The sequence below is a fragment of the Brienomyrus brachyistius genome, unplaced genomic scaffold (assembly GCF_023856365.1).
Source record: "Brienomyrus brachyistius isolate T26 unplaced genomic scaffold, BBRACH_0.4 scaffold39, whole genome shotgun sequence".
Taxonomy (NCBI): Eukaryota; Metazoa; Chordata; class Actinopteri; order Osteoglossiformes; family Mormyridae; genus Brienomyrus; species Brienomyrus brachyistius.
This window is the reverse complement of record NW_026042314.1, coordinates 865,532-880,731: the sequence shown is the minus strand read 5'-3', so window position 1 is coordinate 880,731 and position 15,200 is coordinate 865,532. Positions and strand designations below refer to the sequence as shown.

General features: G+C 42.3%; 1 protein-coding gene across 1 annotated transcript in view; it reads right to left on the bottom strand.

Moving 5' to 3' along the window:
* Positions 1 to 5,187: 5,187 nt before the first annotated feature.
* The window catches only part of LOC125722522 (NACHT, LRR and PYD domains-containing protein 12-like), a 165,504-nt gene continuing 155,491 nt past the window's right edge, over positions 5,188 to 15,200 (bottom strand). The window contains exon 12 of the mRNA XM_048998715.1: positions 5,188 to 5,484. Coding sequence (XP_048854672.1) covers positions 5,243 to 5,484 — 242 coding nt within the window. The 3' untranslated portion in view covers positions 5,188 to 5,242. The remainder of the gene's footprint in view (positions 5,485 to 15,200) is intronic.

Here is a 15,200-nt window from a genome sequence, read left to right as displayed (position 1 = left end):
AGCTGCCCAGCAGGAGTAAACAGGTTTCCGGAGATGCTGCATTGCAGTCCCACAGTCCTCTAGTCTTAAGTGCTCAAATTTTGTGGTCCCTCTATACCTTAGTCTCATAGTCCATAGTGCCCAATTCCCCTTTGCCCCACTTCCATGATCCACAAGTCCCTAGTCTCCTTGTTTCTTAGTCCCATGGTCCCTAACACTGTAGCCCCTTTTCCCCTGGTTCCCTATTCCCTTAGTCCCATAGTCTCCTAGTCCTGTGGCCCCTAATCCCATAGTCCTTAGTCCCCTAGTTCCTACTCCCTATTCACCTTGTATTAAGCAGGGAGCAGGATTCTGAGGCCATCTGATATGCTTTACAATGAAGCTGTGCTAAAACCAGTATATGCATGAGGGTGTTTGCGCTGCCCTGCACTAGACTGGAAGTTCCTGTAAATCACTTATATGAAAGTGCCTGTGGAACACAGATAAAATCCACATGTCTGAGGTGGCTGGCATCTGGTCTTTCTCATGTGTCAGGCCTGCGATGCAGCATTCAAACACATGGTCTTCTTTTACAGCCAGCAGGTTACGCAAACGTACCGCTCAATCGGGGCCATGTGGACAGCTGTCTGCCATCTCTGATTGGCCGTCGAGTCCACGGACCCCAAAGGTTAAACTGGACACTGGCAGGCGTGTCTGATTCATCAGATTCCCGTCTGCTGGGTTGGGCAGCATCACATTGAGGAAGAACCTCATTGTGTTTTCAGCTACCTGGCATTAGGAGCTGATTACTTCAAGTCATTAGGACTTTTTTCATAGAGATTCTCTAGCTGAACAAGTAGAGTGTTGCATTTATGATGCATTGGTCATGGGTTCAAATCCCCCAAGAATATGCATAAAACATAACCCTTCCCACTGCTGTAAGTCACTTTGGGTAAACAAGTCTGGTAAATGCAAAAGTGTTTCTACAAGTGGTACAACAGCATGCCCTACTGGTCAGATTAAAATGCTGTTTGGATATATTCCATTTCATAATGTGGCTTCTGATTATAACATCAATGTGTAATAGGAATTGATTGGAAACGTATTCACTACTTCTTTTACAAATGTATTTATCTGGACGAATTGGTCCAATTGGTCTCTCTTACCTTAGACCCCTGGGAGAAAAGCTTAGTGTCCATGGGGTTAAATGTAAATGGATATTCTATGTGATGAGTAATATAATCTGGGTTAAGGACGACTCAGATGCAGTAGCTCTGGGAAAGACACAGGCTTTATTAAGGGAATACAGCAAACAGCACTTGGAAGAATGATGACGGAGCTGAGGAATCATGAGAGCAGGAACATTTATACACAGTAATCACAGACAGGAGAGAGGTGTAGGAGGATAACAGACCAGGGTGGAGAACGTCAGGGATGGGATACAGCTGGGGAGAATTAGGAGAGTTACGGAGTGTCAGCAGTGACCTCTGCTGGCCCAATCAGGAGGAGACGGGACAGATCACATAAGTACTAAGATTAGACGCATCCATCTTCCAAACACTTATCACAAGGGTATCCCAGAGCCAATTACGGGAAACGCAGGGTACAAAGTTGGGGTCCACCATGGATACAATGCCATTTAATCACAAGGCACACTCACAGTTATGGAGTCCGGACAATTTATTGGGCCTGTCTGAGTCGCTGCAGGAAGAAACCCATGTGGGATAAAGAGAGCAAACAAACGCCACACAGACAGCATAGGAGAAGGATGGAAACATTCAACACTGCAGCTGCAAGGCAGCCCTGTTACCCACTGAGCCGCCCCTCACTGGATTCTCATGGTTAAAACAGGACAACATGCCCAATACATTCAAAATGCACATGTGGAGGATTTCAGCCATATGGTTTTGAGTAACTTCTACACCCACGTACCATGTGTGAGATGGAGCCGGCCAGTTCTTCTTATGGTCCAATTCTGCTCATGCGTTACTAAGATTATGGTACTTAGGTCCTCCATCCATCAGATCCTCTTCTCACTGTGGTCATGCTCATCCACTCTGGACACTGTAAGCTTGGTAAAAGACTCTCATCTCTGCATCCTTGGTAGCGAAACAAAAAGGGGGTTTGCTGAACTAGATGGGCTGAGACTGGAAACAAAGAGGATTGTGAGGGATCACAAATGGGAGGACTGGCAACCGGGAAGGTCACAGGCAGCAGGAAGGTTTAACATCAATGACCGGACTGGGGCTGACGAGACAAATAGATAATTAAATGCAAAGACTAACGAGGGGCAACAAGCAACAGGCATGAATCATGAGGGTCACGCTAGTGAGGAGACAGGAGGGTCAGGCAGGTGTGATGGGTAGGACATGACAGTGGTCATGTGACACGGGCTGTTACTGTCACCATGAGGAAGCGCAAGAATGTAAACTGCTTGGAAAAGGCAGCTGGTGTTTTTCTCCTTTATTTCTGTGTGAGCCTATAGTGGGTCCCGTGTTGGATGTGATCCTGTCTCTACTGCGTGTCAGTCGTAAGCGGATCACACTTCTTACCGTTAGGGTGATGCCTGTGGTTTACAGTGGCTTGCAAAAAGTATTCGGCCCCCTTGAACTTTTCCACATTTTGTCACATTACAGCCACAAACATGAATCAATTTTATTGGAATTCCACGTGAAAGACCAATACAAAGTGGTGTACACGTGAGAAGTGGAACGAAAATCATATATGATTCCAAAAATTTTTTACAAATAAATAACTGAAAAGTGGGGTGTGCGTAATTATTCAGCCCCATGATTCAATACTTTGTAGAACCACCTTTTGCTGCAACTACAGCTGCCAGTCTTTTAGGGTTTGTCTTTACCAGCTTTGCACATCTAGAGACTGAAATCCTTGCCCATTCTTCTTTGCAAAACAGCTCCAGTACAGTCAGATTAGGTGGACAGCGTTTGTGAACAGCAGTTTTCAGATCTTGCCACAGATTCTCGATTGGATTTAGATCTGGACTTTGACTGGGCTATTCTAACACATGGATATATGTTTTGTTTTAAACCATTCCATGGTTGCCCTGGCTTTATGTTTAGGGTCGTTTTCCTGCTGGAAGGTGAACCTGCGCCCCAGTCTCAAGTCTTTTGCAGACTCCAAGAGGTTTTCTTCCAAGATTGCCCTGTATCTGGCTCCATCCATCTTCCCATCAGCTCTGACCAGCTTCCCTGTCCCTGCTGAAGAGAAGCACCCCCAGAGCATGATGCTGCCACCACCATATTTGACAGTGGGGATGGTGTGTTCAGAGTGATGTGCAGTGTTACTTTTCCGCCACACATAGCGTTTTGCATTTTGGCCAAAAAGTTCCATTTTGGTCTCATCTGACCAGAGCACCTTCTTCCACATGTTTGCTGTGTCCCCCACATGGCTTGTGGCAAACTGCAAACGGGACTTCTTATGGTTTACTGTTAACAATGGCTTTCTTCTTGCCACTCTTCCATAAAGGCCAACTGTGTGCAGTGCACGACTAATAGTTGTCCTATGGACAGATTCCCCCACCTGAGCTGTAGATCTCTGCAGCTCGTCCAGAGTCACCATGGGCCTCTTGGCTGCATTTCTGATCAGCGCTCTCCTTGTTCAGCCTGTGAGTTCAGGTGGACGGCCTTGTCTTGGTAGGTTTACAGTTGTGCCATACTCCTTCCATTTCTGAATGATCGCTTGAACAGTGCTCCGTGGGATGTTCAAGGCTTTGGAAATCTTTTTGTAGCCTAAGCCTGCTTTAAATTTCTCAATAACTTTATCCCTGACCTGTCTGGTGTGTTCTTTGGAATTCATGGTGTTGTTGCTCCCAATATTCTCTTAGACAACCTCTGAGGCCGTCACAGAGCAGCTGTATTTGTACTGACATTAGATTACACACAGGTGCACTCTATTTAGTCATTAGCACTCATCAGGCAATGTCTATGGGCAACTGACTGCACTCAGACCAAAGGGGGCTGAATAATTACGCACACCCCACTTTGCAGTTATTTATTTGTCAAAAATGTTTGGAATCATGTATGATTTTGGTTCCGCTTCTCAAGTGTGCACCACTTTGTATTGGTCTTTCACGTGGAATTCCAATGAAATTGATTCATGTTTGTGGCTGTAATGTGACAAAATGTGGAAAAGTTCAAGGGGGCCGAATACTTTTGCAAGCCACTGTATGTCATTGCCCAGAGTTACTTGGATTTGCTGGAAACTTGACTGTGACACAAACACAATAACCTGTAGCAGGACTTGTAGTCTTTCAGGCACTCGGCCCCAGATTTTTAATTACTTTGACTTTATATCTGAATCCGAATGTGGCCATTATCAATTTCATATATATATGTATATATTCAGGACGCTAATTGTCGCGCTACCGTTAGTGTTATTTATTCTATTCTACTGCCTTTATTGGCCCTACTACCCCGTTTCGTTGTGCTCATACACAATGACAGTAAAGATGACTTTGACTTATGAAGTGAGAAGGCCATGGATAGAGAAGTTGTGCTAATGCTAGCTGGGACTACAGCAGTCAGATTTATTGGACCCAGCTGATGACTCCTATGACTCCCTAAGACTTTTGCACAGTACTGTATATATCTCAGGATTCCTAATGAAACAGGACTTATGTGATTTTTTTTCTGGTAATTGGTAATCACCTACACTACTTCATTGATGATCAGGTGCCTTTCTGTTGTTGTTGTACTAACGTGACTTATTAAGATTTTATGTTATTTATGTTTACTTAGTTAATATATGATTAATTTGATTATGTTATTATCTTTACTAAGTTACCTCAGGACCGCTGTAGGTTTTGAGTTAATAAACTGTCTGCAGTCTGCCGCCCCCTGCTGGCCAAAGCGTCGCCGCTGCGATATCAGGCTGCTGCGCTCAGTGAGCAGAGAGCGCGGATTAAGTCTGTTACTCAGTTACGTTCTGGGCAGCGCGGAACCGGGACATTAATGGGATAGAATAGGAAGCCTTTATTGTCAGTGTACAGGTAGCAAATACAATATATAGACAGAAATATAAAATATACATATAGAGGGGAGGGGAAAAGCTCCCCCCACTCATCAGGCTTAGATTTCATTACATTTTATTTTATTCATAATCAGAATTCACTCCATTGGTACAACTGCATGTACTATGAATTTGTTTAGGCAGTTTTGGTGCATTAACAGCCAACATAGAACATAAATCAGAGAAAAACAGTCATTTTGTATGTTTGTTCAGCTTACAGAACCCAATTACTTGTTTTATTAACATACATCACACTTCAGACAGAGTAAAAAGGGTTATACTGGTTATAAAGCAGAGATTTTACCTTTTTGCCACGGAGAAGCAGCGACATGTGAGACTCTGATACGGTAAAAATGATTCCTCCAGCACACAGTGAGCTATCCCAGCATGCACAGCGACACGGGGGAGTTTGCCCCCCCCATGTCACCTTCCTGTCCCCCCCTGACAGAGACACTTCTCTGTTTGCAGTGTTGGGGTCCAGCGTCAGCTGGCAGGAGTCTGTAGGCAAGAGGAAGAGCGATTGATCCCATGACGAAGCCCAGCATCTCCATCATTATCACTGTCACACCTCACACACTCACTCACACAGAACTCGCTCCAATACACACATTTTATTCCCAATATACTCATGTAGCCGCCCGAGTCTGCGGCGCTCCGGCTGCCCCCTGCGCTGTGAGACACGGCGCACTGAGAGACCCGCTGGGGCCGAACTGCACTTTAGCCTGCGCTCTATTATTCTGTACGATACATAAAATATAAAAAGTCAAATATGTGAATTACCTCAGGAAATGTTGGTCGCCCGCGCGACGCCGGCGGGAAGACGCGCCGAAATGACGCGGGTGTTAAACTAATAGGCTTAATTACAGGTAAATAAAATTACAAACAGCATTCAGCATTTTATTAACTATAAAATCATACGACAAAGATTACCACTAAAAGTGAGTTTGTCTTTAGGTCACAATATGAATTTCTTTTAATCCACTTTGGACACACACCTCTCTCCAGCAGCTGGCTGGCGTGAGATTTTCAATTTGGGACAAGTCTGCACACATATGCATACGCATTTATATGTATGTAACAGTTCTATTACCTTGCAAATTGGCTGTAGGGTTTGCAAACTACCCCAATCCTCATCAAAATCATCTATGTTGGCGTTTAAAGGCAAATTTGAAGTGCGGCAGGCGGTCGTTGGCGGAGGAGTAAAATGCATCATAAAAGTCCATACAAACACGTCCGCTTATACGTGCGCGGAGAGGTACCAGTCTGGCCACCACGTGTTTTCTGTGTTGATTCCGGCTTCGTCTGTGCACTTACATGAGGATAACAAGACGCATGCGCGACGTGCAGTGCCACCAGAAATTGGCGTGGCAGTATGGTCACGTTTTGTCACGGAACATTGTCTTTACTAACGGTACAGATAGTATTAAAGTAGCATCTGATTTTTTTAAGAATGAGTGTCCAGAAGAGCTGTATATTTTCACAGACAAGAAAAAAATATTCCGATCACTATTGTGTCCTTCTTTGTACAGTGTCTTCAAAATTTAATGGCAGTATAAGTTTCTAAGAAAGCAGTGTCATGCGTACAAGGTACAATGAAATTCTAACCTGAAATTCTTACTTACCTACTTTCAAAAGCAGCATTATTTTTCATGCAGTTCCATCCATCCATCGATTTTTCTGCCACTTATCTAATATATAACATATAATCTATTTGTGTGTGTGTGTGTGTGTGTGTGTGTGTGTGCAGTTATATATATATATATCCATCCATCCATTTTCCAAACCGCTTATCCTACTGGGTCGTGGGGGGTCCAGAGCCTATCCCGGAAGCAATGGGCACGAGGCAGGGAACAACCCAGGATGGGGGGCCAGCCCATCGCAGGGCACACTCACTCACCAGTCACTCACACATGCACACCTATGGGCAATTTAGTAACTCCAACTAGCCTCAGCGTGTCTTTGGACTGTGGGGGCAAACTGGAGTACCCAGAGGAAACCCCACGACAACATAGGGAGAACATGCAATCTTTGTCATCGTCTACTGGATATAAAATATCTTCAACGGGATATTAAACAGTTCAATCTTGAGAAATAAATTAGCTATTTTAAATATAGAATAATTAACTGACTTACACTGGAACAGACCCAATACAGAAAAAAGTACTGCAATAATAACATGATGTAGCAAAATTTGTCAGAAGGTTTAGTAGTGACTTGGGCTCGAATCGGAAGAGATGAAGAAAAGAAAATTATAAATGAGATTTACTGCTTTAACCTGCAAACCAGTCATTTGTCTTACTGATACAGAAAATAATGTAGGAGGTGCCTTACAGAATAAATTGTATGATTATATATAAACATAAGGCAGAAGGAGCCTTTGTTAGATTGTGGCAAAAATGGCTTGAACAAGGTGAGCAGAACTCAGTCTATTTCTTTAGGCTAGAAAGTCAGCAAGCCTATCATCAAGCTAATCATGACTATGTATAGTTATTGCAGTCACTGGATGATTAAATAAAACCAGACAGTAGTAAAACTGCATATAGTTCACAGTACATGGTAAACAAAACAAGTCGGCTTGCAGCTCTAATCAAAGCGTGTTCTTCAGAGTGCCGTCTTGACTCCTTCGTCCTTGTACAACATTTAATGCCACAACCTCATACTAACAAGTGAGACTGGAAACGAAGGAACCGACCAAGATGGTTTTCTCGCACTGCCCCCCGGTGGACATGACCTTCAGTCCTCCAGATAGATGTAAACTACGCACGCAAGTGTAGTCGTGTCGTGTGAAGTCATGGCCCTAAAGCACAGACTTAGGAGATGTTCAGTGTCACAGCCAGTTTGGGTAAGACTGCGGGTGCCGTCTTAGGACAATATTAATGAATCTGAAAAAAAGTACAGTCAGCGAATGCACAAAAAGGGCAAATGTGAGGGAAGGAAGCCCCCCCCCCCCCCCCCCAGACCTCACTGCTCATAGATACCGTAGCTCACACAAGATAAGGATGCAGATAAAAGGACTTGATGAGCTGTTACTGAGTGATACCAAAAGTTCCTGCTACCCAAACAAAGCGAGGGCAGTTTCCCAGCTTTCAGCATTACAGTGCATGATGACATCTAGGACAGGGGGCCCTTACCCCACCGCCCGCCGCTTACTTGGTTTGGATCCCCTGCTGTAGCTACAGCCCACACTAGGCAGTGAGGAGCAGCCCCAGTGTCAGCCATTCCTGCTCTGACTGACTTCAGGGGGAACAAAGTGCATCAAAGCCCACAGCTACTCTCTCTCATCTGACTCCAGTTGTGTGTCACCTACACACTGGGTCAGACATTGTGTTTAATACATTAAACTGATCTTTACTGAATATCAAGCCTTTGGTTGGAAAATCATTATTAATGACTGATTTTAATATCAAGATAAACCTTGATTTTTATGCTTTAAACTGAAATGGGGTCAAATGAAAACTATGCAGCAGCCCTGATCAAACCAGCTACTCCTACCTGCCCTTTATCAGTGAGACTAGAGCACTTAGGGAAGGAGGTGGAGCCGCCGCCTTATTTAATGGGTTTGAATTATTTTTACAAGTCAGGCACTACTTTCTGTCAGAAGGGTAATTATGAATCTGAATGAACAGAAATTACATGTGGAGTTCCTCAAGGGTCCGTTACTGGCAGTGGGCAGTGGTGGCTTAATGGTTGTTGGATTGAATCCCCTACCAGCAAGGCACTGCTGAGGGACCCTAAGCAAAGCACTGCTCTCAGGGCGCTGAATTAGCTGCCCCTTGCTATGTCACGATGTCACATATGGGTTAAAAGCAGAGGACACATTTCGGTGTTGTACACTGTGTGCTGTGGTATGTCAACACTGATCACCAATTAGAATTATAATCCTCACTGAGCCTCTTTGTTCAACATCTACATGCTTCCATTTGCTCAGATTACGGAACACTATAACATCTCTGGAACACTTAAGGCCATGTTGTTAGTAATTTAAAAAAAAATCACAACAAATAATAATCCATTGTTATGCATTATAATCATGGCTTTAAATATTTATCAAAAGGCATAACACATTATAGGCATGCTTATTATGCATAATGAATGATGTATGAAGCTCACTTTAGTGCACTATAAATACCTTCATAATGCATTATAATGATCGGTATAAGCATTAAGGATGCTTTGTATTGCATTATGAAGGTATCTATAGTGCCTTATAGTTGAGTGTGTCATAAAGCATTCATAAAGCGTTATAATGGTGGATATAATGTGTTATGCTTTTTTATAAATATTTATAGCTGTGTTTATAATGCTCTATGAGTGCAGTATAATTAAGCAATAACATATAAGAAGATACTCCGGTATATCATGGCTGTGATTCAGTCAAAGGCACAAGGCTATAGGCCACCACAAAAAAAAAATAGTTCTCATAACATCAGTGCAAGTAGGAGGGGCCATCGTGTCCAAACCATCCGCATATCTGGATAATTCAGTCAATCACCAATATAGTTTTGTCTAATATTTCCGGTGCCAGCAGTAAAACAAGTAGCCAGCTTATTGTCGGAGTAACTTTGCATTGTAAATGAAAACCATGCCACAGGTCTGATAAATAAAATATTATGGCACTAGAGTGGCGAAGAGATCATGAGGCAGATTGCAAAGTTCAGTTATTGGCATCTTTAATAGTGCGACTGTTAAAAGGACAGTTGGCAGCTTATAAAACTTATTCTGGAACAGAAAAGAATAAATCCAACAAAACGGAATACATATGTGTGATGCCCGGCCCGTCCGCTCCTCGTGTGTGCTACGCCCCCTGATTACCCACGTGTTCTTTCATGATTGTACCCAGCTGTGTCCGATTATTTTCAATCAGTCCTGTGTATTTCAGTCCGTGTCTTACCTGAGTCCTTTGTCTGTCATTGACGTTAGTTGGCGTTTCATGTCTCCTGCTCCCTGTTTATTTATTAAATCCCTGGTTTACCCCGACTTCCGCCTGTCCGCCTGCTTCCTGCCCGTTCGCCTCGCACGATCGCCGTTCCGTCCGGCTTTGAACGTGACAATATGAACCTTTACTGTCACTGTCACCTATGTTCATTTTCTAAACTGGTGGAAACACAGGCAGGTTCTGAAAAGGTATCAAGTGACAACCAGCCAGTATTGTGCATGAACGAGTTCAAAAGAACGCGTTCATTGAACACGTTCATATTTCAGTGAACTTTGAACTGAACGCAACTTATTAGTAAATCAAGAACGTGAACGTGAATTTTATGTGTGATGAACGGCGTAGACGTCGTTCACTGTTAGAATGCAATTAAACATCGGGATTTATTTTCACCTGATGAGTCGAGTGACAAGGTCGGCTCACACATTTAAACAGCATGTTGTGTTGTCACTCAAGCACTAGCGAAGGGCTCCTCCGCTCGAAAAATAAAATGCTCAGCCTGACTCTCGCTCAGTGCTTGTGTGCAGTGCATCTTGGGTAACGTAGTGTAAAGCCAAGGACAGTCGAATCTAATGTCTTTAGCTTCACACTACGTTTCCCATAATGCACACACACACTTCTCAAAGGGCACAGCCTTGGCAACGCATGAGCGCGAAGCGAACTGCTGCAGCAGTAACCATGGCAAGCGCAGAGGAGGAAAGCTCAACCACCAGTGGAGCTGGCACAGAAAACACGGATGATGCTGGCTGTAACTTTGACAATTTACGGGCATTTTACACACTGTCTCACAGAGACTCTGACGGTAAAAACCTAACCTTTCTGTGCAAGCTTTGTCCACCTGCGCTGAAAAAACAAGTTAGAACATTAATGACCTCATTTTCCAATTTGTGAAGTGAAAAGACACGTTGAGTTGAAGCATTCGTCCAGCGTGAAAGCATATATGCAAGCCCTTCAAGGTCATAGAGGGAAGGGCAAAACCCCCAGCCAAAGTCCCCAAACGACTCAAGTCACACTGCCTGCTGCCTTCAGGGGTATAATCTCCCAGCAACAGGTAGACAGATTAATAATAGACTACATTGTTGGAGATTTACAGCCACTGAGTAAGGTTGAAAAACCCTCCTTCATAAAACTAGTAACTGGTTTGCAACCAGGCAGACATGTGCCCTCAAGAAGACAGGTGCAGGGACTACTGAATAAGGAATTCATTGAGTAATTTAAAAGCTGAACTTGCTGAGCTTGACTTTATATGCACAACAGCTGACTACTGGTCAGCTGTCAACAAAGGATTCATGGGCATCACAATTCATTGGCTTGATAAAAATGATGTGTCACTCAGGAGACCAGCAGCCCTTTGCATGTCGTCGTGTGAGAGGGTCACACACATATGATGTCCTGGCTAAAGTGCTGATAGATGTGTACAAGGAATTTAAAATTCAAAACAAAATTGTGTGCACAGTGACTGACAATGCTTCCAATTTCGTCAAAGCATTCAGCTGTTTTGGAGACAGTGTTGTTATTAGAGCAGCTGATGAGGTGACTGAAGGCAGTGACACAGGATCTACCCCTGCTGAGAGCTCCGATGATGAGGACGATGGTCTTGAGCCTGCACCTCTGTCAGAGTTAGAGGATCCCTGCCTCCCACCTCATAGAAGGTGCATGGCCCATACTTTAAATCTTGTTGCCACAGATGCAAAGAATGTAACGGATAGGCTGTACAACAAATTAGTGAGGCCTGTATTTTCCAAGGCATCTGCTCTGTGGAATAGGATGAAAAGGAGTGTGAAAGCCTCAGATTTTGTTGAGCAAAAGCTAAAGATTGGCTTTGTCACTCCGAACGACACACGTTGGAATTCTATGTTCCTCTCAATGCAGCGCCTGGCTCACATAGCCACCTTGACTCCCCAGACCAGCAATCTAACAGTGCCATTGGATGCCACTCCTGAGTATGACAGACTCCTTCTGCACACCATCTGTGATGAGTTTGGGCTTCGTCGATTCACTCCAGAGGAAATAGACTTCATCAACAAGTTTGTGAGTGTGATGGGTCCCTTGGGATGTGCTCTGAACATCCTTCAGGGGGAAAAAAACACATTCCTCGGCTACCTGGCTCCTACCATTGTGCAATTGAAAAATGATTTGGATGGTCTGTTGGATGAGAGTTCAAAGCCTACAGCTACACAAGGTCTGACGACATGCCGCCCCCTCATCCAAACCTTGATGCAGTCACTCTCTAGAAGACTGGAAGGCTGTCTTGAAAACAAAGATCACATACTGGCAGCCATACTACTCCCAGTGTTCAAGCTGGACTGGGTGGAGGATCAGAGTAAGCGAGTGCAGTACAGATTGATGTTGAGGGAAGAGCTGCGATCTGTGAATGTGCCTGAGTCTGAGCAACCCCCTGATGACCTTGAGGGGAAAAAGAGTGCTTCATCCTTTTTTAAGTTCAAGCAAAGCCCATCAGCTGTCAATAAGTCTGAGGTGGACATCTATCTGGACGCCCCAACCACTGACGAGTTTACTGAATACATGCTGCTGCCCAAACTGAAGAAGCTCTTCATCAAATATAACACAGCAATCCCATCAAGTGCTCCAGTGGAGAGACTCTTCAGTACCGGTGGCCAGATATTTAGGCCCAGGAGAAACCGATTGGGAGATGCCAACTTTGAAAAGCAACTGCTGTTAAACGTGAACAAAAAACAGTTTGGACTGAAGCCGTAGGCATGGTCTGTGGAGTGTTCATTACTTACTACAACAATGGCTTCTGTATGTGAAAGTTTTTATTTTTAATAGTTCAGTGAGATGGTGTAACACACCTTCAAGAAGCGTGAGAGTTTTTTTTTTTTAATAAAACTAAAGAGATATTTTGCTGAATAATAAATATTCTGTTCTGTCTAGTTTTCATTTGAGATGGATATGATGCCGATATGTGTTTACAGTACTTTTCTTTTCCTTCCATTGTCTAGTATTGGGGCAAGAGATAAATAAACCATAAATAAGAATCATATTTTGTGTCCTTTGTCTATTCATGTCCATATATGCAAGAATGTAGGTAGGTTATAGATGTATGTTAAAACAAAATAAATTTTCATTTAGACTATATATCGCACCTAAAAATAAAATGAACTGAACTTTGAACTAGTTCAAAAATTAAAATTGTGAGCTATGAATGTGAACAGTTCACTTTGAGCATGTGTGAACTGAACTTTGAACTAGATCATGAAAAGTGTGAACTTGCACAAAACTGTGTATATATATATATATATATATATATATATATATATATATATATATATGTGTGTGTGTGTGTGTGTGTGTGTGTGTGTGTGTGTGTGTTTGTGTGTGTGTAATACACATATACACCACCTTCTGTCATTCAGCTGCGCTGTGGGTTGCGTTTGACATTCTTTACTGATTATTAAAATCAGACTTGCGTACTCTTTGCATTAAACAGTTTAAATACGACTATAAAGTATGACTATAATTAAGATCAGCACATTTCAGATTGGAGAACACAGAACAGATCCGTGGTAAAACCTTTGATTTAATAAAATGTTAAGCATTGAGTTTAACCCGGATGTTTCGGCACACTGGCATTAATCCCCAACACTTAATAAAAGAAAAACTTAATATAGCTTAAAAATATTACAGCTACGTCCCGGTCCATAATTACGCAGCACAGTATATTAGACGAACTCATGGCTGAGCGTAAGTAATTCAATATTATTGACGTTAATTCGAAAACTCTTCTGATACACGTAACCTACTGTGCTGTACGGACGTATAATTAATGTTTCATTATATTGAAAATTTTAAATTCCGCTGTATATGTAGGCTGTGTTAAACATATCAATTTTATTATTATTAATTTAATCTTACCTTGAAACAGAATATCTTTACATTATTCCAGAATCTTGATAAAATGTTTCTTGATAAAATGGCGACTCTGCCTTTAAAATCCCGACACTTAATTTCACTTTCGTTTACAGGCAGGAAATGATCAGATCCGTCTCATGCAAAAATGGACACGGACTCAGCGGCACATCGTAGGGTTTTGGGGGGATATTATCTATGTGAATTAATAATTAGTAACAATATCCGTAATTCGGTTATAACACAGATTCAGGATGATCGTGCGTGTAAAAAGCGGTACTGCAGTAACACTTAAATCATTAACAGTGGCGATTTGAGAAATTTAGAAATGGGGGGATCCAAGCTATTTGGGGGGGGGGGGTGTCAAAGACAAAACTGTGTAATTTTATAATTTCATCAAAATATATTAACTGGTGTAGCGAAGTAAAGGTCAAACTAAACACTTGAATCACACTTTTTTTAAAAAAAAAATTTCCAATACTCAACAAGTACAGGTAATATATTTTACAGACAGAACATTAAACAAAACAAAAACAAAAAATGATATTCAGACAAAGTTATTACAAAGTAAAAGATACCATCTCAATACCAAATATGACAGAACATTTTAGCACTATGTCTATACATCAGGTAAAAACGCATCAAAAGCGCATTGTTTTTTTATTTTTAGACTTTCTGATTAGATTAATATAATTTATTAGGTCTAATTTGTGAACAGGGAAAAATAGGTTAGATTTATTGTATTTACATTTATGAATATAAAATTAATAGTATTAAATGTATCTGTATTGTCCCGCTTGGCTCGTACGATCCTCCTGTGTGCCACGCCCCCTCGTTAACCTCATATGGAACCCGGACGTTATCAGATGTTTCTTCTTCTTTCATTCAGTCCTGTGTATTTAAGTCCACGTCACAGTACGTATCCCCAGTTCCGTCATTGACGTCGTGCTCCGTGTTTCGCCTCGTCTGTTCTACCTAATAAGCCGGAGCTCCTGATTCTCCGCTCCCTGCTCGCCCGACGGCGATCGTGACATGTATTCTTCCAGACACAAAAAACCCGCAAAAAACATCTTTACAAGAAAACTGAAAATTATGACATACATTTGTTTGTATCATGTTAAGCATATCAGAGTAGAATTTTTCAGAAAAAGGACAAGACCAAAATAAACGAACATTAGTTTTGCAGTCACATTCACAGAAAGAACAGCTGCACTGTAAAAAAATGACTGTGAAATTAACAGCTAAATGCTGTAAAATACCAACATTAAAAAAGTGTAAATAGAAAAACAATGAAGCAATGTTTTATTTACAGTAATATTCACTAAACTATTAAACCAAACAAAACTTTTAATTTTACAGTACGTAAATGTGTCACGACCGGTCGCGGAGGTAAGCGGCGATCGTGCGGAAG